This window comes from Cajanus cajan, chromosome 2, assembly GCF_000230855.2.
Source record: "Cajanus cajan strain Asha chromosome 2, NIPB_CcT2T_4, whole genome shotgun sequence".
Classification (NCBI taxonomy): Eukaryota; Viridiplantae; Streptophyta; class Magnoliopsida; order Fabales; family Fabaceae; genus Cajanus; species Cajanus cajan.
This window is the reverse complement of record NC_138518.1, coordinates 38,782,384-38,809,775: the sequence shown is the minus strand read 5'-3', so window position 1 is coordinate 38,809,775 and position 27,392 is coordinate 38,782,384. Positions and strand designations below refer to the sequence as shown.

General features: G+C 33.3%; 2 protein-coding genes across 3 annotated transcripts; both read right to left on the bottom strand.

The window, feature by feature from the left end:
* Positions 1–358: 358 nt before the first annotated feature.
* On the bottom strand, positions 359–10,753 carry LOC109790940 (LEM3 (ligand-effect modulator 3) family protein / CDC50 family protein). Of its 2 annotated transcripts, XM_020350193.3 has the most exons (10): positions 10,448–10,753; positions 8,826–8,985; positions 6,967–7,028; positions 6,809–6,883; positions 6,585–6,701; positions 6,150–6,220; positions 4,504–4,801; positions 1,334–1,623; positions 647–720; positions 359–541 (listed from the first exon to the last, which is right to left on the bottom strand). In XM_020350193.3, exons 2-9 carry the CDS (start codon positions 8,902–8,904, stop codon positions 666–668), a joined length of 1,047 nt encoding a protein of 348 aa, XP_020205782.1. In that variant the 5' UTR covers positions 8,905–8,985; positions 10,448–10,753; the 3' UTR covers positions 359–541; positions 647–665. The 2 variants fall into 2 exon arrangements, with proteins under 2 accessions (XP_020205782.1, XP_020205781.1); XM_020350192.3 differs by having other exon boundaries at positions 359–720; positions 10,448–10,752.
* Positions 10,754–11,809: 1,056 nt separating this feature from the next.
* LOC109790939 (heparanase-like protein 3) lies at positions 11,810–16,267 on the bottom strand. The gene is made up of 9 exons (XM_020350191.3): positions 16,022–16,267; positions 15,399–15,435; positions 15,076–15,259; positions 14,821–14,966; positions 14,031–14,261; positions 13,751–13,940; positions 13,542–13,667; positions 13,101–13,200; positions 11,810–12,372 (listed from the first exon to the last, which is right to left on the bottom strand). Exons 1-9 carry the CDS (start codon positions 16,265–16,267, stop codon positions 12,016–12,018), a joined length of 1,617 nt encoding a protein of 538 aa, XP_020205780.1. The 3' UTR covers positions 11,810–12,015.
* Between the last annotated feature and the right edge of the window lie 11,125 nt (positions 16,268–27,392).

The following is a 27,392-nucleotide window of genomic DNA, read 5'->3' as shown; positions in this document are numbered from 1 at the left end:
TGTAGTCACTAGCTGTTAATTATACGTAATCGGCCCTTGATCTGCATTTGTACTATATAGTATAATTGTATTGACTGACTAATCAAAAAAATATTGACTGCATAAACTTTTTTCTCCCGAATGCTATGTTACAACATACAATTAATCAGCTAAGCTTAAAAAGTGATAGAATTATGAAGAGAAACATCTTAAAAAAATACAGAGCAACCTCCCTTTTCTATCATTAGAAAAGTATAATGCTCTGAGAAGCTAAACAAACATTTTTATATATCCTATCTAGTTTATGCTGCCGCATATAATAACATTATTTACCAGACTACTCGGGTATGAAATTTGGTATGTGAAAGCGACCCATGCCTTTATGGTTTAATAAATTATTCCAAATCTCTTATCTAAAAATATGTCGCAAAATACAAGACCACATACAGTTTCTATTTCAATATAGTGTATCTTTGTGTACAATGGCAATGCTGAGGTTTGATCTTATCACCTCATGCAAACCACCCAAGCTTTCAACTATTCCACTCCTGATGGCTCATAGCTATTACAGTTTAACCCAACGGAGATGATTACTCAGCTTTATCATTTACAATCAGTAATTTTAATAACAACAATATGTATCGAGTCACGTTAAGAAAAGTATTACCAGTGTACAACGTTCCTTGTCAGCTTGCAACAATTTTCCTATTCCAAGATAAGTAGGTCGTGTCCCCATAAGGTCTGTCGCAAAACCAAAAGAGAAGCATAACATGTAAACAGCACCAGTTCAAATTCCAAAAGATGTATGGGAGAATCAATTTACCATCATTGGGAATTCCTTATTTGGTATGATATACTCATTTTTATATTTTTTCTGCTATGTAAGAACTTTTAACATTTTGAGTTTCTTATATTTTGGACGTTACACTAAATAGTATAAACATTCATTCACATAAATTGAAAAGGCCTCACGCTCCTGCCCCACCAAAAAAAAAAAGTCTTGATCCACCATCAATATATTGAAGCAGTGAATAACACCATCGGTATAAAAACATGCTAACTTTTAGTCTTTTAGCACAACTCAAACTATGATTACTATTATGATGTGATAATTTATAGTTAATTGATAGTATACACTTTTTTTAACAGAAAGTAGATTAATTTTAAACTCAATAAAAGCTCTTAATAACAACTTAGAAATGGAAAGGCAACAGGAAAAAACAAAAACTGAAAGGCTATCATGCAGTGGTAAGTGTTAGACAAGCACAAAATTAGCCTGCATGATAAAGTGGTCTTATATGCACAAAATAATAAAAAAAGAAATAGAAAATTAGGATTTAGAACACTGAATTACCTAGGATTTTTAACATGAAGCAACAGGAAGACGATGGAGATCAATATACAAAAGGAACCAACAAATAAATTGGCGACTCCAAGGAAGTCATTTTTTCCACCCAGCCAGCTTGATGTTGACAGAACAAGCTTCTTTTTTCCACCAAAACTGTAAGTGTTATAGTTATTCTTTAGGTGGACTACTATAACATCATCTGCATCCAAATCCTCTTCAATTTTACCATATAACTTTCGGAAGCTAGGAAGAGCAGCAGTCCGCATCCAAACTATGAGATCTTCTTGATCACTAAGCTGAAATATTGGAATCAAAAATGGATAACAAGAAGCAAAATAGCATAGTAGGATGCATTAGAATCAGCACACAAGAAAAAATATCAATAAAATCAGTACATAAAGAAAAATTTAATGAGGTAATGAATAGATACAAGGGACATTTATTCTCCCACCCACCCACATCCAAACACCAAATTTGAACACATCAGTTTGACCTACCATATGCTACTGAATATTAATATTTCACTTGTACATACATCCTCTATTTGTGCAACTGATTTCAAGCCAAATGGACAAAAGGCAGCATCTGGGGGGATAAAGAAAGAAAAAACAAATATGGTCGAAGCCACTTAAATGCTACTAAATATTAATTATCATATATTATATATTTTGTTAGGCCTTTAACCCATGTTTATAAGAGGAGGGTTAAAAAGAAAGGAGATGGACGGGGAGCAAATGGGCCAAGCAAGGAAATGTAAAATAGAAGGTGTGATATGCATATCAGAATGTGCATGTGGCAAGAGGGCATTGGAGTGGAATATATAGTAGAGGACATGTTATAGGATAGAAGTGTATCATAGGGGGAGGAATGGGGGAATTAGAAGGGTGAGGAATTGGTTAGGCATTTGCCTAGGGGACAGAGGTTAAAAGATACCCATTATCAATAGTTAGTAGATAACAGGGTTATTATTGTGCTGACCAAGAAACAGGGTTATTATTGTCATGTATAATGCTGCTAAATTTTAACTTTACCTTGCAGCACATTACCTTTACCTTGCAGCTCTGGTTATATTTTTTCTACATTGATATTCCCGTTTTCCTTATTTCTTTCTCTAACTTGAGTTATACTGCTCTATTGTAAAGGAGTCGATCTCTTAGAATTTCAACTATTTCCTATAATATATTACCGGTTTCTATCATATTTTTATTCACACATTAACCAATAATCCAAGGGTGATTGGGTAAAGGTAAAGGTTGTTGCCATTTTCCCTACTGATCCTAATTGCAGAATCAACTTCCACATTGGTAGTAAGGAAGCTTTTACATCTATTCCTCCCGGAACCACACAATGGTGAGCTCTTGGTCTCTTAGGGCATTCAACCACCCTTCGATATTGATATTTTACTAAAAGTGGTGAAAATTGGGGATAAAATTATACAAAGAAGTTTCATTTAAGCTTCTTGGATCCATCTTACAAGTAGCATGGAGTTTGATTGTGATATCTAACATAACATTCAAACCAAGAGGATGAAATGGAGAAATTCAATATTTGTGTGCGATCATTATCATGAAGTGTCTATTGAACTCAAAAGTAAAATCATACTATAAACAGTGATTCTCTGAGGCAAAATGCCCACAACAGGGAGAAACAAGTATTGCAGTGATGAGAATGCTAATGTAGATGCCTGGACATACAAGAAAACTCAATATTATATCCAAGAGAAAGGTTGAATAGATGAAAAATAGCCTAGAAAGAAAAGTGGATCAAATGGAAGAAAATCCAACAAATGAGTAGAAGACCTAAGAAAATATTCAGAGAGGCTGAAAAACAAGACCTTACTCAGCTGTTTATCGAAATTTTGATCTTTGATAAGCCCAATACCCATGTAACCAACTTCACATGTGAGATAAGATTTGGTTGCTGTATTATTGATAATCTACTTTTACATACATATACATCCTTTGATGGTGAAGCTGATTTTAAGCTCCCCCAAAAGTTGAAAATTAGCAGCAGTATACATGACAATAATAACCCTTTTCTATTTTTTGGTCAGCACAATAATAACCCTGTTATCTACTAACTATTGATAATGGGTATCTTTTAACCATCAGGGAGTTTTGTCGAATACAAGAATATAGGTCACTAAAAGATATTTCAAATCCAAATAAAGGATGACAATATTAAAAGTATACTCTCTCATCCAGTCCCCTAATAGTGTGTTTGGATGAAAAATTTTTATAGAGTAAAGTAATTCATTTATTTGAAGAATTTCAAATGGTTTGAGATTAAATGTTTTGTTTGGATGGAGACTTTAAAGAGAATTTGAAATTCAAGCATTTGTAAGATCTTTAAAATTGTAGAATTTCAAATCTCCCAAAAAAGTAAGAATTCGAAATTCTTTATATTTTTTCTCTTTTATCTCACCTATATATCTTTTATCTTTCTATCCTCTCTCTCTCTCCCCTATATATTATCTTCCATTTTGCCTCTCTCTCCCTTCTCTCCTTCTCTCTCCTCTCTCCCTCCCTTCTGTCCCTTCTCTACCCTCTCTTTCTCTCTCTGTTTTCTCTATTTTCTTTCCCTTTTTTTCCCTCTAACTTTTATTTCTTTTCTTTATCCTATCTCTCTCTTTTCTCTCTTATCTCTCCCCTCTTTCTCATCCCTCGTTACCTTCACTCCTTTTTCTTCTCTCTTTGTTCTCCTACCTCCCTCTCCTCTTTCAAAGTTGACATAAAAAATATCAATATTTTTTTAATTATTAAATATTCAAAATTATTTTTAAATTATTAAATATTATCTAATATTAATTTTTTAAATTATAAAATATTTAAAAATTGATTAATGTTTTTTAATATAAATTTTAATCTTAAAATTGCAATATATATATATATATATATATATTCAAATTTTCAAAGTCAATTTTATCTATAGTGAAAATTAAATTGCCCTATCCAAATTAAGAATTTAAAATTTAAGAAATATGAATTGAATTATTCAAAAAAATAATTTAATGAATAATGAAAATTGAAATCAAAGTAATTGAAATTTCAATAATTTCAAATTCCTTAAATTTCTAAAATTCTTCATCCAAACAAACCCAACAAAAATTGATCACAAGAAGAAATGATGAAAATAGGAAAAATACTCAATATGCAATTCAAAAGCTTCAAACTTACAGGAATACTTGGATCCAGCTTTCCACCCCCAATCAAAGTCCCATTCTGAAAATTAAATGGGTAAACATGTTTTCCATATTTCTGATCGCGATCACTCTTCCATGCAATATTCTTCCTATTGACCTTCAATTCTGTTGGCCCGCGACTGAATGTATATGTATCATTGAACAAACTCCATGCTATCAACCCACAAGGTACAACTGGAAGATCATGAGAGGACTCTAAAGGTTTACAAGAACTGGTATCATTGTATCCAAGTCCATGCAAGAGCTGCTGGTCACTTCTACTTTTGACATACCTGAATAAATTTTGAAGATTTGAATGAACAATGGAGATAAAATCACATGATTGAAAATAAATTTTGCAATATTTATGATTTTGGGGAAAAGGAATGAAGCAAAAATAAAGAAAAACATTTTACTGCATAGACTCTAACTTAAAGAGACCTTTTGGACCTGAAGTTCTTTTGGATAGAGTACAATAGTACATTACATTAAAATTCAAAGACAAATCAATAGCATAACAATAATTTTAAAAAATTTAGCAATGGGTGGATTGACTGTTGTTTCACATAATTAATGAATAACCAAGATAATAGAGTAAAAAAACACCTTAAACTTTGTTCTTTGGCAAGTAGGCATCTCCAACTTTTACTACATCCCAGTTAATCCTTAAACTCCAATTAATGTTACAAAGGTCCTTTTGTTAAGTGAGAGTTAACCAGCAGAGAAAAAAGTGTTAACCATTGATTTTTTGCATATTAATTTTTTTGCATTTCTTAATTTAAAAAATAAAATTAAAAAATAGGCAGAACAGAACATATTTGTCATCCTGAAAAGAAGAACATCAAAATCCAAGTTCTGTTGAGAAAATTGAATAAAAGTCGTATAAATAAATACCATCCAGTTACTGGTGATATGTTCAATCAGATGCAGAACTTCAACAGGCCTCACAGCACAACTTTATGACTTATCTTGTTGTACAAGACACAAAAATTGGTCTCTGAATCATGAAATCAACAAGCTCAGTTGCTTGGATCGTGATGCTTTTGTTTTCAGAACATAGAACATGTTACTTTCTGCCTCTATTTTTTTTTTTTTCATTTAAGAATTTAAAAAAAATAAGAATATATGAATCTTTTGGGGAAAAAAGTTTCTAGGACCAATTGAATCAAAAGTAAAAGTTGAAGGTGCCTATCTGCATAAGGCATAATTATGCATTTTTTCCTATAGCTATTAGAGATAGAAAATTAAATGAGGGAATAATTCCAGAATTTCTTTGGAGAAATGTCAATAAATCAAATACAACCTAAGAAAAAAGTGAAAATAGAGCAAATAGATTTAAAGGAAGCAAGAAGACCAATTTGGCTCATAACAGGGCATGCATTCAGATTTGCTCAATTGAATATACTCAGTTGCTCAAAGAAGCACTACCTTGAAATAAATTATTTCCAACAATGACAGTAAATGATACAAAAATAGCCAGTGTATTGACAAAACACAAACAAATAGATAAAGATAAATGTGAAAGAGAAAGTATAAATAATAAAAGCTGAAGTTAAGCAAAGATTTTGTGTCCTTGACAAAATAATACTTATTTTAAAGACTTCATCGTTGAATTTGAAAAGAAGAAAAAAGAAACCTTACCGTCGGTGGTTCTGGTAATAGTTATCAAGCTGATAATAGATATATATTGGTGCTCTCATTGGCTTAAGTACCTAAGAAAAATTTAAACACAATTAAGAGACAGTAAAGGATCAACTTTATCAGTAATTCTTTTGGCAAAAATATTAGCCTTTTCGTTCCCAGCCTAATATTCTTTATTACAATTAAAAATGAGAGGGAAAATCATGCAAAGAATGTTATGAAAGTCAAGAAACAGCAGAAAAGCATGTAAGAAAATATCATATAATACAATTTCCTTTTGAGCAATTACAAAACCCATCACCATCTATTACCAAATGCGATTTCCATGATTCATAATATCAACATCAGTACATATAATTTTCTCTTGGAAGGGTGAAAGATTCTCCATGGATTGTATTAAGAAGATATGGAATAACTAGTAAATTGAACTATCACCTTTAAGAATCGTGAACAATTTTTGGTTAATGAGTCATCTTTGATATATGCGACCTTGTTATTTCTGAATTCTTCAGGTACACAATCAATGTCATACCTATCCACAATTTCAACAACCTACAAATCCATAGGTCAAATAAATATTGTAGAAAGCATGAAGATTTACAATTGAGAAAGGAAAAATATTAAGTGTATAATATCAAGGAAGAAGTAATTATTTGTACACTAATTGAGGCACGAAGTGTGATAAATCCAACAGGAATGAAAATGAAACCCATCAATAGAAATGTAGTAATGACCTGCATAGAAATTGATTGAGATTTAGCATGCATTTCATAGAATAAGGCATCATGAAATATTCAAGTATTGTCAAAGAACTAACTGTTGCAGGCGTAAGGACAGGTTTACATGCTGGAAGGTTCTGCTGTGTAAACTGATAGAGTGCTGCAAAATCACCACAATGGCACTCAGCACAAATTTCATTAAGAAATGAAAAGGAAAAACATGAGGAATAAAAGAGTTCAATACAAAGAGACTTGTCTAAAGAAAAACATAAGAAATAAAATTTCAATATATCGGAGAATTCTGACCTATTTCCTTCCTAGTCGAAGGCTATACATCATAACAATTTCTATTTCTTCCCAATACAAAGTAAATTTTAAAGCAGAAGGAAAATTGTATAAAATGCATTGAAACAGGACATGTCAACAAAAGTTGATTGTCCAATTCTTTATGTATCAAGTCACCACAAGTTAGGATGTAGCATGTGCGGAAAAACAATAAATGTGATATTTTTGTAAGTACTAAAATGAATTGCTACAAGACTATCTTTAAGAAGTAAATAAATGAAAACAATTATTCTGCTACATCTACAACTATATGTTTGAAATAGCCAGTGAAATCTGTCGGAAATAATGTACATAAGAAATTGAAGATTCATGTAATCACATGATAAAATGTATTTAGTGTTCATGGGTATTTGTGTCTAGGAAGTTGCACTCAATTAATATTAGTCTAGGAAATAGTCTCCACTAAGTCTATTAAGAACATATATATAAGGGAGAGATCAAATTATACCGGTGTAACTTTTACCAATTCTTACACCATTCAATAACTTTAAATTAAAAGTGACTTCTATCAATCTTCGAACCGTTGAATTATAACTTCTTATCACCTTAAATGTTTATGCCAAATTTTGTTAAAATCAAACAAAAATAGGAAGATAATCAAATTATTCATATTTTTTTTTATATTTTGAAATGTGTATATCATGTTAATATTAATGTATATGAAAGAGGTATCAAATAATTTTGGACTAAGATAAATTTTTGTATATATCATCTAGGTGAAAAGAACTTTCAATCTAATGATGAATTTTGGAAAATAATAATTCAATTGAAAGTTAGTGGACATTATAATAATTGGTAATGGTTATACCGGTGTAATTTGATCCCTCCCTATATATATCGGTGTACTCAATAAGAATAAGAAAACTTTCCATTCTCTAAAATGCTCTCTAGATTATTGTATCTATCTCTCATATCCTCTCCCTCTAAATTCAACACACATTTATGCATTTGCTAAGAACAACTAAATACAAAATCCTCTATCCTTCTTTGTAGCTGTTGATAGTGATAAATCTATATTTTGATAGTTGATACTAGTTAGGACATATTTCTAGTTAAGGAAAAATTATTTAAAAAAAAAAAAAAAAAAAAAAAAAGAAGAAGAAGAAGAAGAATCATTCAACAGCATCCAATTCATGTAAAGAACCTCCGGTAATCTGAACCCAGGTTTCCAGTTTACTACAGGGCCAGGTCATGTGAGAAACAAAAGAAAAAGTGATTTATTCATTAATCATATAGGGTCTAATTGGATAAACTTTTCTGGAAGCATTTCTAAGAAAAAAATAGCAAGGAAAATTTAAATAAGTTTTTCTATAAGTTAAAACTAGCTTATGCATAAATTAAAAATAAGATTTTGGAGAAGCTAATAGGAAAGAACTTCTATAAATTAGCTATGCATGAGGCAATTGTAACTTAAGGAGAAACTTAATTCATTTTTTCCTTCTTATTATTTTCTCCTTGAAGTGGTTTTGGGGAAATTTACCCAAACAGGTCCATAATTGCCACATATAAATATAAAATCATCTATAAGAAAATCCATTAGTGCAGTACCCAAACTCGTAGCATCCTAAACGAACAGAAATAGTTGAAAACCTGCTAAGAAAGTAACACTCACCACCATGCCGTGTTGAACGAATGGGAATTGCCTGCACTCCAGTGGTAACTGTTGACAAATTCCCTCCATCAAGATCCATTAACACAGCTTCCCAAGTTCCACGGGTGTCACTCCACAAATGAACTACCCAATTTTCACCAGCAGTTGCATTTGCCCAACACTACATTACAGGTCAAATAGTTACTCATCAATCCTTATTCTCAATTTAGTTACCTTACACAAGAGCTTGCCTTCAGTAAATGAAAAGCAACAGAATACTAGAAGTTAATCTTTTATACTATCTTCATTCCAATTTGTGGTGTTGTATGGAACTAAGCGTTGGGAAATAAAAAGGAAACAAGAGAACAAACTCAGATAAATAGATATGAGAATGTTGCATTGCATGAGTCGATATATCAAAGAAGGGGCATATTTGGTTCAACTTCTCTCGAATCAATTCTAGGAGAGAAAAATAAGAAGGAAAAATGAAATAAATTTCTCCCTAAACTAAAATCAACTTATGTATAACCTAATTTATAGAAGCTTTCTCCTATTAGCTTCTCTAAAATCTTATTTTTAAATTATGAATAAGCTAATTTTAATTTATAGAGAAACTTGTTTCAATTTTCCTTCCTATTTTTCTCTCTTAGAAATGCTTTTGGAGGTGTTTATCAAAGCAGACCCAAGATATAATTAGGAATGAATTTAAAGAGAAAATTGGGGTGGCAACTTTTACAGAAAAAATAAAAAAAAAAAAAACGGCAGAATTTTGCCTTAGGTGGTGTGGGCATATGTGGAGATAACCAGCAGAAGCCAACAGTAAGTAGAGTAGATTAAATCATTAAATAGAGGACAGCCATATCGCTAGAGGGAGATCAAGAAAAATCATCGGCAAAAAACATTTTTTAAAAAAAAAAATTGGAGGTTAATGGTTTGTCTACTAACATGATTCACAATAGAGCAAAATGACATCATTTGATTCATGTAACCAATCTTACCTAGTGGAAAAAGGTTTAGTGGTGGTAGTTGTTAATTCCAATTTTCCTAATTTAAAAGGCACTCTATCAGGGTAGACGACAGAGTAGTGTTTTTCCGCTCCCCCTTCCCCTCCCAATAAAACTAAAATAGCCGGATTAGAAACCCAAATCCGCATCACTCTATTCTCTTCTCATAAACGCTTGCAAAACACCAGGTAGAAAACTGCGATACATTTCATTCGCAAGAACAACAATAACAACAACAAGCAAAAGAGAAGTTCCATAACTGTTCAACACTAAACCACAATCATCCGAAATTAAATCCGAAAAACCCAAACTGCTGAAACTCTACATAACAACATAATCCCAAGTGATCCCCGCTCGCAATCATACGTCACCGTTTTATTGTTATTCAAGCATCAAGCTGAACCTCTCACGTCCTTACAATACAGCAAACAAATTCCTGAAATGTGAAAGATAGCATTCTAATTTCAAGCTAAACTAAACCTCCACCATTATTGTCATTATTATTACAACAATTGTGATCATCATCGACAGTATAATCAATCAATCAAAAAAAAAGCAAAGACATAGAACATCGTAGAATCACAGGCGTTAACAGCGCAGCGAAATCGAAATCTTAACCTCGAAGAAAATAGGCATTACCTGGAATAATGCGCAGATCTCGGAACAGAAGCAAGGGAAGAAGAAATAGGCGATGCGATGCAAGAGTATATATTCTTGGCTTGCAGAGAAGGAAGTGATGTGAACGCCCAACACGAGAAGAGAAGAGAAGCGAAGGAATCTTTTCCTCCACGGTTTCGTTTTGTTCTCTTCCGTCAAAATGAAAATCCCTCTCGAGTGCGATTAGAGTTTCTGTTACTGTCAAGATTCCGGGAACTATTGGTTTACCCGGATCAACCTAGCACCTACCACGTCACGTGAGTTACGTTTGTTTCATGCGCCATGGCTTATGCCAGAAAATTTTGTTAGCTAAAAACTGTTTAGTGTTTACGCATTGGGTAATGTAAAATTTTAATTTTTCATTCACAGGAAAATAGCATAAATAACTTGTATAAGATGATTTTAATCATTTTTAGTTTATTTTTATAAGTTAGGTAACTTATAAGATATTAATTTTTATGTTTTTTATTTTATCTTTATTAATTTATTTGAGTATTTTTTAAATAAACTATATTTTTATCCTCATTGAATTATTATTAAATTACAATTTAGTATCCTGATTTTAATTATACGGTCATCAATTATAAGATAAAAAAAAATTGTAAATTTTTATTCAACCATCGAATGTAATACTTTGACTATTTAAATTCCAAAAAATTGTTCAAAATAGAGAGTTGAAATTCAATGTTATTTCATGTGGTCGTGTTATTGCATGCATGTGACTAAAGTTTTACCTTAAACACTATGTATTAATGTGTTACGTGTGTATATACTTGATGGATGAATCAAAATGAAGAACAACATTATGTACTTACAAAAATAATGGGCTAGAATTGTAAATTAAAAATTAAATAAGAATAAAAATACAATTTGGCTATACATTTACCAATTAACTTATATTTTATCTTGTTTCTAATTTTTTTAGCTCCTAATTTATAATATTTAAGTTTCAAATAATTTATAAGCCAGCTTTACGTTGCACGAGTGTAATTATTAAAGTAATGACGAATTCATTAGTGCATTTTGAATAGATGATGCAGGTTGGCCAACAGAAAAAGAAAAATAAAAAAAATCATTCCATATCACAAGAGAATTACAGTTATTAAAAAGAAAACCAATCATTAATATGAAGGGGTTAACTCATACGGTGATAACAAGAAATTGAATTCGTCGGTACACAATGAAATTTGCAATTTAACTTCACAATGAAATTAGAGTTAATCACCTATACACTGCTAGTGTAAATCTTTTTTAAACCGATAATTAATTATATCTTTTAATTGTATCATATCACTATAAATATATTTATTTTTAACAGTGACATAAAACAATTAAAAGATATAATTGGTTGTTAGTCTGGCAAGAGTAACTCAAATTTATTGGTATACCTTGTGAACAAACAAGAGAAGAAAAAAAATCAAAATCCTAGTTCAAAACCTTAAAAAAAAAAAAAAAAATTGGCATTCTCTCCCTTCAATAATAGAATGAAAGCTTGTATATTTTCCAAGTAATTTGGTCAAACAATTTTGATCCTGCCTAGTGCCACCTAGCTAACCACAAGCTGCAACAACAGCATAAGGCAAATGGACAAATACAATAGAGAAAGGATCAACCCTTATTGGCTCTGATGAATTCACATATAGAGGCTCCAAAGGAGGAATTTCACCAGCTGAGTTTACACTTAGAGCGTTTCCATTTAGTACCATGATTTGGCTATGTATGTCCCCACCTTGTGGAGTTAGATGGTACTCCTCTCTTGCTGTTCCACTTGCAACAGGTAGATTCATCATTTCTGAATGAATAGACATCTTTCTGTGCCTCAAACTCTTACCGTTGTAGTTGAAGGTCGCTCCAGCTTCAACAGTTGTGTTGCCGTCCAGGTTGATCAATAGTATTGCGATTCCTTTCTGTAAGATAGAGTATTAAATTAGATTTCTTAAATAGTGTGTCTTGAAATGTGGGTCAACCCTACAAAATTATGAGAATTGTGTTCATTGATATATATATTTTTGGGATTCAGATTCTCTGACTTTGTGGAGGGAAAATTATGATAACTTAATACATTTAAACCGTTAGATTTATAAAAATAAATCAGATTGTGACACTTGTATAATATATATTTTGATTGAAATGTACATGTGTCACAATTTAATCTTTTTTAACAAATCTAATAGTTTAAATACATTAAGTTACCATAATTTTTTTTCCACAAAATCAGAGGATCCATTTCTATATTTTTGTTAGTTTTATCTTTAATCTATGTGAGACATACGTTTTTAATACTTCTTTCATATTTAGTAGAGCTTGGTAGTAAATAAATGATAAATAACTTTTTTAATGATTTACGATAGATAAAATTTAATTTTTTTACAAAATACACTCTTTTATATTTAACACTATTAAACTTAATTTGTGTGTATATTCAATATAATCCTTTTAGTAGGTTTAAAATAACTCTGACACTATTAAAATGTGAATTTAGGTCTCAATTTTTATAAAATTAGTTTGTAAATTGTCTCGTACTACTATGTTAGTTTTATCTTTAGTTGACATAAAATTTAAGGCTTTCATGTGTTTTTATGTCTTTATATATGTAGTCACTAGACAAATTATAGTGATAAAATATTTTACTGACGGATTGCTTTGCGCAGTGTGCATAAGCTCGTATCTTTATTGTCCCCGAGAAGGTAGTTGAGAGTACATTTCTTCCCATGAGTCGGTGCCAAAGAAGAGCACTGCAAAGAAGAAAGCACATTACCACATAAACATCCTATACTGTGGATCTATTTGAAATGGGGTCCCCTTATTGTATTATTAGATAAGGGATCCTTTCCAAATTAATCAAAAATTTTATGAAAATAAATTAGTGAAACATGGCACATCTGGATTCATATCAGCTCAAGAAGAGTGAGATATTAATGAAGTAAATTATACACATGAGGATCCATAATTATGCTCCTCATTCTTCTACATGGAAATTGTGAATTGAAGAATGCATGTCTCCCTTGCAAATCAATCTCATGACTTGAGCGAAAGGACAATCTTAGTATAAAATTCATCTGTTAATATTTAGTACCTATAGTAGTCTGGATTTGGCTGGAGATTGGTAGTATTGAGCAAACCATAGTTTCCTCCTATCAAAGTCTGTCTGCAATATGTTTTTGTGTCATACGCAGCTGACATGCCAAGCTGATCTAAATACCTGATTGTGATACGATAACATTAGCCAAAATAATTCTAAGGTACCCCAAATGGTATCTGATTCCAAAAAGAGTCTCCACTAACCAGAAACTGTAGACAAATGTATCAGATACAAGATGATGGCCACTATTGTAAGCCCCTCCTGACTCACCAACCCATGCTGTTGCTGAGGTTCCTGTATTTCCAAGTATATCTTTGAGGCCTTTGAATATGTTTGCCACTCCATCAAGGTAGGAAGGATCCAGAATTTTTTCCACAAGGTGCTCATCAACTCCTTTATTAAGATAAAGTAGCCGTCAAATATGATCAAATTCATGGTAATTGGGAAAACATAAAAAATATTAGCCTGTTTGGTTGATGGTACCTGGTCCAAGGTTATATATGTGGTGAGTGACCACATCCATAGATTTTCTGGCTTTGCTTACAAATTCCTTGAACCAATTTGCATCATAGAATCCTCCGGGTGCAATGACTAATGGCTTATGCTCAATCTTTCCGTATGCATTGTAAACTATGTTTCGTAAATCAGCAACATCAGAAGCATATTGGTCTGCTGCTATACTTGTTCCAACTCCACCCCCACTCAATTCATTGCCTGCCAATGACAAGTGCTCAATATGGTTAGTTAGTCCCCATTACACAGGCCCTCATGCAAGAAGTATTTCGTTCAATATGCCTTGACATAGAACAAATTAGTTTTTAAATTTTTTTAGTGAATCCAGGATATTCCCCAGCCAATAGTCAAAAGATTAATCTGTCGAAATATTGAGATTTATTTAAAAAAACTGACCTCTTACATCATATGGTATTTCTAGAGAGATATTACCTATTTTGTTTCCTCTAACAAAAAGTATTGATGAACATAACATCTTTATATCAACAATAATATTTGTCAGCCTTTTGATAAAGATCGTGTTTTTCAATTGTATTAGCCCTATTGTGCAGTGACAAATAATACTTTGGTACATAGTTACCAAGTACCACGTACAGGTGCCTGATTTGTTACATTTTACATTATTTGTTACATGACTTTCTTTAAAAAAAACTTGCTATGTGGTATGTGGTACAGTGAATTCGGTACAATGTAAGGAGGGTTAATAAGAGAACTCTATAACTAAGCCTTGGAATTTGTGATAGGAGCAGCATTAACTTACCAAGTTCCCATCCATAAATGGTGTACCCCTTTCCAACAGTGTATCGAATAAAGGACTCAGCATTGGTGGAATTCCAAGGTCCTGTTGCAGAATTACCTTCTATTGATTTTCCAGCAAGAGCATTTAATCCAAAGATAATCTTAGCCCTGAAATGAACAATTAAAAACGGTTAACTCATTAAAAATATACTTTCCAAGCCAACAAGGTGAATCTAATTACATCTAAACACACTACACAGGTAGAGCTGAATTTTACCCTGCTTTTTCAAAAAAGCTGTTGAGTTCATCCCATCTATGCATTAGGAGGCACCCTTGCGTGAAACCAAACATCTCAGAATCGCTCCTAACAAAAGGAGTGCAAGGTTGGTGACTATCTTCAGTGCCATATATTACCTTGTCTTGCAAACTTCCACCTAATCTAAGTTTCAAAGGTGAAAAGGCTGCAGAACATTCAGAAGCAACGACACCACAATCAGCTCTCAAAACTCAAAACAATAATCTAATATATTGAAATGTAATGAAAGAATTTGATTTCTGCCAATTATTATTACAACATCAGAGATGTAAATTATCTCTTACCTTTCACTGCATTTAACAAAATCGGGTTGTTGAGGTCCTGAACGAGATCACAATTGAAAGATGTGTAAGGTTTTGAAGGTGGTGTAAACGGACGCTTGTGAACTTATTAGAACAATTAATTGATAAATTATCACAACATAAAGAAAAAGATTGAAGACTATAAACTCACCCAGATGCGAATTTCAACAAACCTTGGGGAAAACGGAGTCAATAATAAGTAATAACCATGGATTATTAAGAAAATATAAAATGGTATATACTATTTTCTCATCATGGTGTTCTGAGATTCTTATAACGTTGTTCACCACTACAAACAATGAGTACAAAACGACATCATTCTTTTAATAAAAAAATAAACATAGTAACTTCTTTTTCATTCCTGTAGGAGATCCCAAACATGCATTCTGGATTCAAACATCATTTCCAAAACCAAAAAAAATATCATTTAAAAGATAATGAATGACAACCGACCATAAAAACATAGCCAGAGGAAAAAGAAAACACTTTTAGTTTATTTGTTTGAACAATAAGCAACAGTCACAATTTTGAAACCACCTTTCAGAAATTCATAAGCCATTTGAAAAAAAAAAAAAAAAAAAGAAGAAGAAAGAGAGAAACAATACCAGATTGAGAAGAGAAGCAAGACCCCAACTGCATCTACCATAGTCACATTTCTCAGGAGGCCACCAATCCAAAGTTGCACACACAAAATCATCATCAATATTTCCAATAACAGATTTGTCATCAATTACAACAGTTCCTTGCACAGTTGCATCTTTTCCTACAGTCACTGCATTACCAAAAATGAAGCTGAAGCATGTCAAGTGCAACCATAAGCAAAGAGCCACAAGCTGGTTCGGAGTACACATTTCCAGACTCAGCCAAATTCAAGATTGAAGGTTTCACTGCAGAATCACTTGACTCATAGACAGTGAAAGTATAAAGGAGATTGATAAATGATAATTTAATGAAACCAATTTTCTTTGCTGCTAATGCAAAGGCTTGTCTTTACAAAGGTTTTCTGCAAAGACAATTCATGTATGTGTACATTGCATGCCCAAAGATTTGGCTCTTATTTATAACGTGGCCTCTTCAAAGTATCTGTTTAGAAAGGCCTGTGTAGAGAATATCACAAATCTTTACAAAATAAATATACGTAACAAATAGAGAAACTCGTATTAGCTGACATACTACATGTATATCATGATAATTTTCTTAAGGCTTAAATATGTTTAGTCCTATAAAATTAACAAGTTTTGATTTTTTAGTCTTTATAATTTTTTTTTGTTTTTCATTCTTATAAAATTAAAATTATTATTTTTAGTCCATGTTTTTATGTGGTCATCTTTCAACTACTTTTTATTTATTAAAAAGTTAAGTAATCATCTTAAGTATTACCTACAATCATCACTAATATCATCTCAATATTTAACATCTCTAAAAAAATTTATAGGTCTTTAAAATAAATGTTATTTATCTATCTTAAAATGACCATTAGGGACTAAAAATAATTAGTTTAGATTTTAGAAGGATGAAAATCAAAGAAAAATATTATACCGGCTTCAAAAACAAAATTTAATAATTTTATAAGGACCAAAAACAATATTTATAAATTTTAACAGAATGAAAAACAAAGAAAATTTTTTAGAAGGACTAAAATCAAAATCATCAATTTTATAGGGACTAAAAACGTATTTAATCCTTTTTCTTATTATTGAATAAATGGTCAAATAAAAATTTGTCATAAATATTATTTTTTATATAAATAATTAGGATATGAATATAGCCTAAAATAAGCTTTTTTAATAAAAATAAATAATAAATTGATAAATAATTTGAGAATTTTTATAAACAATACACATATAAGTCTAAAATAAGAACTATCATCATGACAATCATGACAATAGATAGAGTTTGGATAAGTCTACATGTAACAAATTTTAATTAATACACATACTATTACCCATTGAAATAATAAATAAGGGCTCTGTATAGGTATTTTAATATATATAATATATATATATATATAATCTATTATATCTATTATCTATTATATTATATCTTTTATTTATTATTATATATTATAAAAGAAGGTTTTGTCATGTAGACAAATAGTGTATCACTATATTCATTTTTTCTGTTTAATTTTTTTTTCCAATTCTTAATTCATAAAAATATATTATGATATTTAATTATAGTTATTTTAATAATTAAAATTATTATAATGAGTATGTATTTTTATTTGAATTTACTAAGATGCTTACAACTAATATATTGAAATTCTTTTTACTTTTATTTTATTGGTAATTCTTTTTATTCATAAAAACACTTTATATTTAATTATAGTAATTAATATTGAAAACAAAACATAAAATAGAGGTGTAATAGCGGCAAAAGTTTCAGGAAATTCTATGTCTTCTTGTTGATTGTAATCTTGGATTACTAATCTAGTTTTGTTTCTTACCACTTTACTTTTCTCGTTCAATTTGTTTTTGAAGACCCATCGAGTTCTTATGACACTTTATTGGTCTAGCTTCGGCATGAGGATCCAGACATTGTTCCTCTCAAACTGATGAAGTTCTTCCTCCATGGCAATAATCCAGTCATTGTTTGTTAGGGCTTCATTTATGCATATCGATTTGATCCTGAAAACCGATGCACAAGAGGCGAGGTCTCGAAAAGTAGAAAGAGTTTTTACTCCTTTAGCCTTATCACCCAAGATTTGATCCTTTGGATGATGACGAGCAAATTTCCAATTCCTCTAAGGTCTTAGAGTTTCATCTAGCTGATTCATCTTGCTTTCTAGAGGTTTCAATGTTTCAATCACAACGTTTGTATCTGTCGTCTAATGATCTTCAATTTGCAAATTTGCAAAATCATCCTCTAGATTTGATAGTTTCCTATTAGTCTTTTATACATCATTGAACTTCACATGGATTGACTCTTCCACTACAGAGGTTCTAAAGTTAAATACCCTATATGTCTTTGAAGTTTCAGAGTATCCAAGGAAGATCCTTTTGTCCACTTTGGAGTCAAACTTTCTTAGTTGATCCTTATTGTTCAAAATAAATCACTCACGTCCAAATGGATGAAAATATGATATGTTAGGTTTCTATGCTCTCCACAATTCATAAGGGGTGCAATTTAACATGTCTCTTATTAATATTTTGTTTTGAATGTAAGACATAGTGTTCACGGCCTTTGCCCATAAAATGTTTTGGCAAATTGTTTTCACAAAAGAGAGTTTTAGCCATCTCTTGCAAGGTTTTATTATTCCTTTCAACTATCCCATTTTGTTGAGGAGTTATCAATGAAGAGAAGTTTGGAAGATACCTTATTTTTCACAAAAAGTTTTAAAGTCAGAATTTTGAAATTTCATCCCATGGTCACTTTTGATAACAGATATGCAAGAACTTTTTTTCATTTTGAACATGCCTGCAGAATACTTCAAAGATCCTAAACAACTCGTGTTTGTGGCCTAAGAAGAATACTTATGTATATCTAGAATAGTCATCTACAATGAAAAATCCATACTTTTTGCCTCCTAGACTCAGTGTCTTAGTTAGACGAAAAAAATCCATATTCAACAGTTCTAGTGGTCTAGAAGTGGAAACAACCTTTTAGATCTAAAAGAAGATTTAATTTGTTTCCCTTTCTGACATGCATCATAAAAAAGATGGTTTTCTAAGATATCATAGGCAGTCCCCTTACTAAGCATTTCTTACTTAGCTTCGAAATATGTTTCATATGAATATGTCCAAGTTTTTTAATGCCAAATCCATCTTTCATCTTCTTTAGACACTAGACATGTAACATTTTGTTTGCTCAAACTAGTCAGATCAATCTTATAAAGATTATTTGATGAGGTTCTACTTGAAGAATCCTCAAGGAATGCTTCAATTCTTCTCAGATCCTTGGAAGAGGTGCAAGGAATAGGAGCTTCCAAGAAGAACAAGGTAGCCAAGTCTTGACCTAGCTAAGTCCGGATAGAAGTAAGGTAACCTAACTCTACAAAGAGAGGAGCTCAAGTAGGGTAGAGTGAGGTTATAGGAGACTTTCGGAGGGAGAGAGTTCAAGTGAAGAAATCTCATTCAAATTATGTCCAAAAGTGTTACAAAACTCGGCCAAAGGAAGATTTATAGGTAAAATTAGGTTAAGGGTTTAAGTTGGGTTCACCTAGAGTTAAGTAAAACCATGGTATGGTTTACTTAACTCTAGGCGCCAAAATTTGAATTCAAAAATTCAAATTTTGGTGCCAACCGGTCACCTTCTCCATGTGCACTCATTTGGATGTGATTTAGTATCCATTTGAGTTGCATTTCGGTCACACCATGTGCATGTGTGCACATGGCCGAAATACACTTCAAATGACATACTAATTACATGCAAATGAAGATGTACATGTTAAACTAAATTAACCCTAAATCCAAATGACCATGAAATGAACTCCTAGTCAAATGGCTGAAATACAAGGCCTAAAATACAATACAAGCCCAAAGGCCTAAACCTACACTACTCGTACTCTACTTGGGCTTGAATCAAAGCCCAACTAAAAAGTGTGATGGGCTTTCCTTGAGCTTGGGCCCACTCCTCTTGAATCTTCTTTGCCATAGCCCTAGTAGTTGGGCCCTTGGCCCATGGGCCTCCTCCATCATCCCCTCCCTCTTGAAGAGGATTTTTCCTCATATCCAAAGCATCCTCCCCTTGGGTAGCAAGTCCTGTAAAGAGAGATAAGTCAAAAACATTAAAACTAGGACTAACACCATATTCAGAAGGGAGATCTAGGACATAGGCATTATTGTTTATTTTTCTAAGGACTTGAAAGGGTCCATCTCCTCTAGGACTAAGTTTGGACTTTCTTTTGGAAGGAAACCTATCCTTCCTAAGGTGTAGCCAAACCCTGTCTCCTTCCTTGAAGACAACTTCCTTTCTACCTTTGTTATTGTATTCTGCATATTTTTCTGTTTGGGATTGAATATGATTCCTAACCCTCTCATGTAAGTTTTTGACAAATTCAGCCCTAGATGTGCCTTCTTTATGGATAAAGGAAGCAACATCAGGAAGGGGTAATAAATCCAAAGGAGTTAGAGGATTGAAACCATAAACAATCTCAAAAGGAGACATGTTGGTGGTTTTATGGACCACCCTATTGTAGGCAACCACATGAGGGAGATATTCATCCCATGACTTTTTATTGCCTTTGAGGATTGCCCTCAACATAGTCCCAAGAGACCTATTAACTACCTCAGTTTGCCCATCTGTTTGGGGGTGGCATGTGGTAGAAAATAGAAGTTTAGTACCTAGCCTTGTCCATAAAGTTTTCCAAAAATGGCTAAGGAACTTAACATCTCTATCTGAGACTATAGTTTTAGGTAACCCATGAAATCTCACTATTTCTTGAAATAATAACTTAGCCACACTACTTGCTTCATCCACTTTGTGGCATGGAATAAAGTGTGCCATTTTACTAAAATGGTCCACAACCACAAAGATAGAATCCTTTCCTCTTTGGGTCCTAGGCAAACCAAGGATAAAATCCATGGAAATGTCTACCCAAGGAGCATTGGATATTGGCAAGGGGGTGTATAGTCCATGAGGTTTTGTGGTAGACTTAGCTTGTAAACAAGCTATGCAACTACTACAAAATCTTTGAACATCTCTTTTCATATGAGTCTTCTCAATTCCAAAATGCCCCATGAGCCCACCCTCATGGCTCTCCTTTACCAAGAGTTTCCTAATAGATCCTTGGGGAACACAAAGTTTATTTTCTTTAAAAACAAACCCCTCAGAAATATAGTAACCTTGATAAGGTTTTTGAATACATAAAGAATAAAAGTTAGCAAAATCAAGGTCTTTCTCATACAATTCCTTTATGTCATCCAACCCTAGTATTTGAGAAGCTAGGATGTTCAACAACACATGTCGTCTTGACAAAGCATCAGCTACTACATTTGTAGAACCTTTTTTATATTTGATGACATAAGGAAATTGCTCAAGATACTCAACCCATTTTGCATGCCTCTTATTTAATTTATGTTGACCCTTCAAATACTTAAGTGATTCATGATCACTATGAATAACAAATTCCTTGGTCACAAGATAATGTTCCCAAGTTTGAAGGGCACGAACTAAAGCATACAACTCCTTGTCATAGGTAGGATAGTTCAAGGCAGCCCCACGAAGTTTTTCACTGAAATATGCTATGGGGTGGCCACCTTGTAACAACACAACTCCTATGCCAAGACCTGAAGCATCACATTCTAGCTCAAAGTTTTTGTTAAAATCAGGGAGAGCTAGAACAGGTGCCTGAGTAAGTTTTTGCTTAAGCTCTTGAAATGCTAAATTATGTTTTTCTTGCCACAAAAAGACCACATCCTTCTTCACCAACTCATTGAGAGGTGAAGCTAATTTAGAAAAGTTAGGAACAAATCTTCTATAAAAGCTTGTCAATCCATGGAAGCTCCTAACTTCACTAACATTAGTAGGAATAGGCCATTCTTGGATGGCTTTAATTTTCTCGGGTTCCACATGAACCCCTTTTTTACTCACCACAAACCCTAAGAATATAACATTATCCACACAAAAAGTGCACTTGTCTACATTGGCAAACAAGTGATTGTCTCTAAGAACAAGTAGAACTTGTCTTAGGTGATCCACATGATCACTTAGATTTGGCTATAGATTAAGATATCATCAAAATAAACAACTACAAATCTACCAATGCAATCCATAAGGGCATGATTCATTAGCCTCATGAATGTGCTAGGTGCATTAGTAAGCCCAAAAGGCATTACTAACCATTCATATAATCCAAACTTAGTCTTAAAAGCAGTCTTCCACTCATCATCTTCCTTGATTCTAATTTGGTGATATCCACTTTTAAGATCTATCTTGGAAAATATGGATGACCCATGCAACTCATCAAGCATGTCATCAAGCCTAGGAATTGGGTGCCTACATTTTATGGTGATGTTGTTAATGGCTCTACAGTCACAACACATCCTCCATTTTCCATCTTTTTTTGGCACCAAGATGACAGGCACAACACAAGGACTTAGACTCTTTTGAATCCAACCCTTATCCAACAACTCTTGTACTTGCTTCTCTATCTCTTTAGTTTCTTGAGGATTTGTCCTATAGGCTGGTCTATTGGGTAGACTAGCCCCAGGCACAAGATCTATTTGATGCTCTATTCCCCTAAAAGGTGGAAGTCCCATAGGTCCTTCACTAGGAAATACATAATCAAATTATTTTAAATGATTTTTAACCTCAAGAGGTAGAAAAGTTTCCAAAGAACTTGTGGCAGTGCATGTGAGTGTTCCTCTACACATAAGGATATGAGAAGATGGTTCAAGTAAGAGAGATTTTTTTTGTAAAGGTTTTATTTCCAATGTCTCTTCTTGAACTATCTCTAGAGAGGGAACACTAGACTCTCTAGAATCCTCTTTATTGCTAATGTTTAGAAGTTTTTTTTTTTCTTTTTGTTGATTTTCTTTTCCTTTCTCTTGCTCACGTTTGGTCTTCATTGTAGACCCCTAAAATTGTCCGGGTCGGAAATAAAGCTTGAAGACTCTCGAAGACTGAAGGAAGATCAGCCAGAAGGACTCCTGGAAGGCCCTAGGAGGGTTCTCTGTAGGTCTAGAGGTCTTAGAATAGCTCAAAATAAGGAAGTGGAGGGAATGAAGCCCAATACGGCCGTACTGAACTTAATACGGCCGTATTGAAGCTTCAATACGGCCGCAGTGAACTCAATACGGCGTATTGAAGTTTCTGAAACTTCAATACGGCCGTACTGAAATCAATACGGCCGTATTGAAGCTTCAATACAGCCGTATTGAACTCAATACGGCCGTATTGAAATTTCTGAATTTCAATACGACCGTATTGAACTCAATACGGCCGTATTGAAGTTCAAAAATTTCAATACGGCCGTATTGGTTCTGTAGCCCGTATTGGGTCTGTTCCCTATAAATATGACGTCAATTGGACGTCATGGGACACTTTCACACTCAGTTTTGACTCCCTCCTTGAGTATTCTGGGGTTTTTGAGCAGTGTTCTGCCCTAGAAATCTCTCTGGGAGTCGATCCGACGAAGTTCTGGAATTCCGAGCACTTAGCTTGGAGATTCGAACCTAGTCGAAGGGAAATCCTCCGGATTTCCATAGTTAAAAGTTTTTAGGAAGGAGCGAGCGAGCTTGTAGAGCGAGGGAACGCCAAAAAGCTTCCCAGTTTTACTCAATATATAAAAGCACGCTTCAAGAGGTTTCTTCTTAAATCCTTCCTTTTACTGCTTTCTGTGTGCATATTTAAACTGTCATCATGTAGATAGTTAATTTATAATCGCTTAGAATAAATAGGGGTAATTTAGTAATTTTACACTGTTATTTTAGAAATAATCTGTCATAGGGAACCCGAAAGGGGCGCTGTGGGGTGCTAACACCTTCCCCACGCGTAACCGACTCCCTTACCCAACTCTGGTTGTAATGGCCAAAGTTGATTTATAAAATCAATTGCCTTATCCCTTTTTCCAATGTTTTGAGTAAAACATTGGTGGCGACTCCACGAACCCTCCTTTTGCGAAAACCACTAATCCATGGAGGGTCCCGCTTGGGATTAATATGGATTGGTGAATCATTTTAATAAAATTGCTCGTTTGACGAGGTCTCAGTTTGAGAATAAGTCATTCTAGCAATCCATACTTTTCAAAACAATAAAAGAGTCCAACCATCCTTCGCGAATGCCGAAAGCCCCGTTTCGGGCCGGTGGCGACATTCATTTGTACTTGATCTTCCATCACTTGTGAAGGTGATAGAGGATGAAGCACAAACTTCTTGCCCTTGTGAGTGAAAGTTATTTTATTAGTTAGGCCATCATGGTGTGTTTGCTTATCAAATTGCCATGGCCTACCCAACAAAATATGACAAGCTTCCATGGGAACTACATCACATTTGACTTTATCTTGATAGTTCCCAATGGAAAACTCGACTTGCACTTGTTGGTTAACCACCATATCCCTATCATCATTGAGCCAATGAAGTTGATAAGGTTTGGGACGGGGTGTGGTAGTTAAGCCCAACTTTTCAACCATCCTAGTGCTACAACAATTGCACCAAGATCCACTATCCATAATTAGAGAACAAGCTTTGTTTGAAATATTACATCTTGTATGAAAAATGTTCTCTCTTTGGGATTGTGTATCACTAGGTTGGTTATTGAGGATCCTTCTCATCATAAGAAGTTCCCCATTGTAAGGGTAAGTGACCTCACATGACTCTCCCTCACTTGCTTCTTCTTCATCCTCACTTGAAGATGGAGAAGTAGTAGCTTCATCTTGGCTACTATAAATGTCTTGGCCCCTTAGTATCATGACCTTTTTATTAGGGCATTGAGAAGCAATGTGGCCTCTCTCAAGACACTTAAAGCACTTTATGTCACTAGACTTGGTGCTAGTGTGTGAGGTGTTTTTCTTTTCTTTTTCCTCTTTTGTTTTACCCTTGTCTAGATTTTTGGAGGAATCAAAAGTATTTTTCTTTTCAAAAGTTTTTCCCTCCCTCTTGTAGTCAACCTTTGAATAAGAAGATGAGTATGAGCTTGTTTTGAAATTCTTTCTCAAATTTTGTTGTTCAACCTTGATACAAAGTTGAACCAAGTCATTCAAATCTCTATAAGGTAGAAGCTCAACCTTATCTCTTATCTCAAAAGTTAAACCACTCAAAAATCTAGCAATGGTAATATCTTCCTCCTCCCTAATGCCAGCCCTCATCAAATACAACTCCATGGTTTGTTTATATTCCTCCATAGTCATGTTCCTTTGATGGAGTCTTTGGAGCTTGTTGATAAGCTCCCTAGTGTAGTATGAGGGAATGTGTCTCCTTCTCAAGGCACTCCTTAACTCATTCCAATATTGTATTGGAGGGGTCATTATGGAGACGCCTATCCCTAACTTGGGATGTCCACCAATACATGGCATGGCCTTGAAAGCTCAAGGTGGCTAGAGACACTTTTCTTTCTTCACTCACTTGATGGCAAGTGAAGATTTGTTCAACCTTCATTTCCCAATCAAGGTACCCCTCTACATCATCTTTGCCATGAAAATAAGGGAGATCTACCCTAGATTCCCTAGCTTTGGGGGTCCTATGAACTCTCTTAGGAGGTTGTTGATAATGATCACCTAAGGCTAGGCTATCATCATGCATGGACTCTCCTATGGTTGAACTATGAGCTTGGGAACTATGTCTATTTCGGTGTCTATTGTGCAATTTTTCCTCTTTTTCCTTCAATAGACGAATTTCCTCTTCCAAAAGAGCAAGTTGAGCCTCTCTTTCAAGTTTTTCTTTAAGTCTATGTTTAGCTTCTTGCTCTTTCCAAATCTTTAGTGATCTTAATTCATGTGCTACTTTAGAAATGTCATTGTAGTCACTGGAATTAGTATCACTATGAGGAGTAGAAAATTCTTCCATTATAGGTGAAAGATTTCTTTTGATGAAAGATGTTTTTAAAGCAATTTTTAAAGGTTAAGACTAAGTACTTGGAGGACTAAGTATACAAATTAAACTTTGGAGGGAGGTGAGCTACTAAGAGCCACTTAATAACCAAGCCTCTTCAAGTAAAAATTACTAATCCCCCTTGTAGTTAATCTTTACCAAAAATCTTTTCAATGAAAATATTCATTTTTTTGTGATTTGTGATATATGAATAACTAGAGAATGAAGACAACTAAAACAATTAAATTGTAAGAAATTATCAACTACCTACACGGATTCCTAAGGTGAAAGCTTGAGAGGTACCAAAGACCAATCAAGGACCACTTCCACCAAGTTTAACGAAATTAGTAACCTAAAGAGAGATGGTTGTGTACAAAAGACACTCCCAAGACATTCCTAAAAAATGGCCAATTACAAAGGAATTAAAAGCTGAACAGAAAATTAAACAAGTGGCTTCAAGGAAATGCAAAAAATAGCCACCAAAATTAGTGAAGAAATAAGAGACCACTTTTGTAAGGAAAATTCAAATTAGTGATGAAAAATTGGTCTCTAAATCCGTCACTAATACTTTTTTTTTATAAATTCAATACAAAGTGAAATGAACTCCAATGTGTCTCCATGGATTTGGACAAGAGCAGCAGCCACAAAATTCCAGCAACTAAAAATGTTTGGTGTTTGATTTGGTAACCAATCCGAGAAGCTCCTTGTCACCTTCCTCCTCCTTATCTTAGTCCTCTTTTGATGACCCTTGTAGAACTAGCTTCTATGGAGATAGAATAGGTCAAAACTAGGCCACACTTTGAGCACAATATGAACACAAATAGCCAAGAGAATTGACCAAAACAAGAATGGAGGATAAAAGTAGATAAGATAGATGAACAAAGAACAAAGAATAGGCTAACACAAGAAGGAAGAAACCTAGATAGGTTCTAGAATTTGAATAACAAATCAAAACACTCAAAAATTATAAGCTGAAAATATATGGTATTGAACTACTCACAAGCAACCGAGACACAAAACAAATCAACATAATCTCCTTTGTTTGGCTTTTACTTTGAAAATTAGGTTTAGCTATAATTTTTTTTATATCAACTTTTATTTTGAATTTTCTTTTGAACTTTTGTTCTATATTTTTTTTTTATATTTTGAGGAGATGCCTTTTTCCTTTTGATATTTGAAGTCCAAACTCTCGGTCACTCTTTTCCAAAGCACAAAAAAAACCGTTTCAAATTTGAAATACAAATGACAAACAAATTAGGTCAAAATGTAATTGAAATGTAACATGCTTTTGTCACTTGCTTTGTTTTAACACAGACCACGGTTTTGGCTCCAAATTTAAATTTCAAAATGATCTAAACACAAATTTTCAGCAACCAAGAGATATGCAAGATTAAACTCACGGAATTAGGCAAAAAAAATTGTAAGACATTTTATAGCATAGGAAACCTAGAACTAGGAAAACTACTAATGATCTAATAGTAGTTTATGAACTCAATTCAAAAGAAAATTA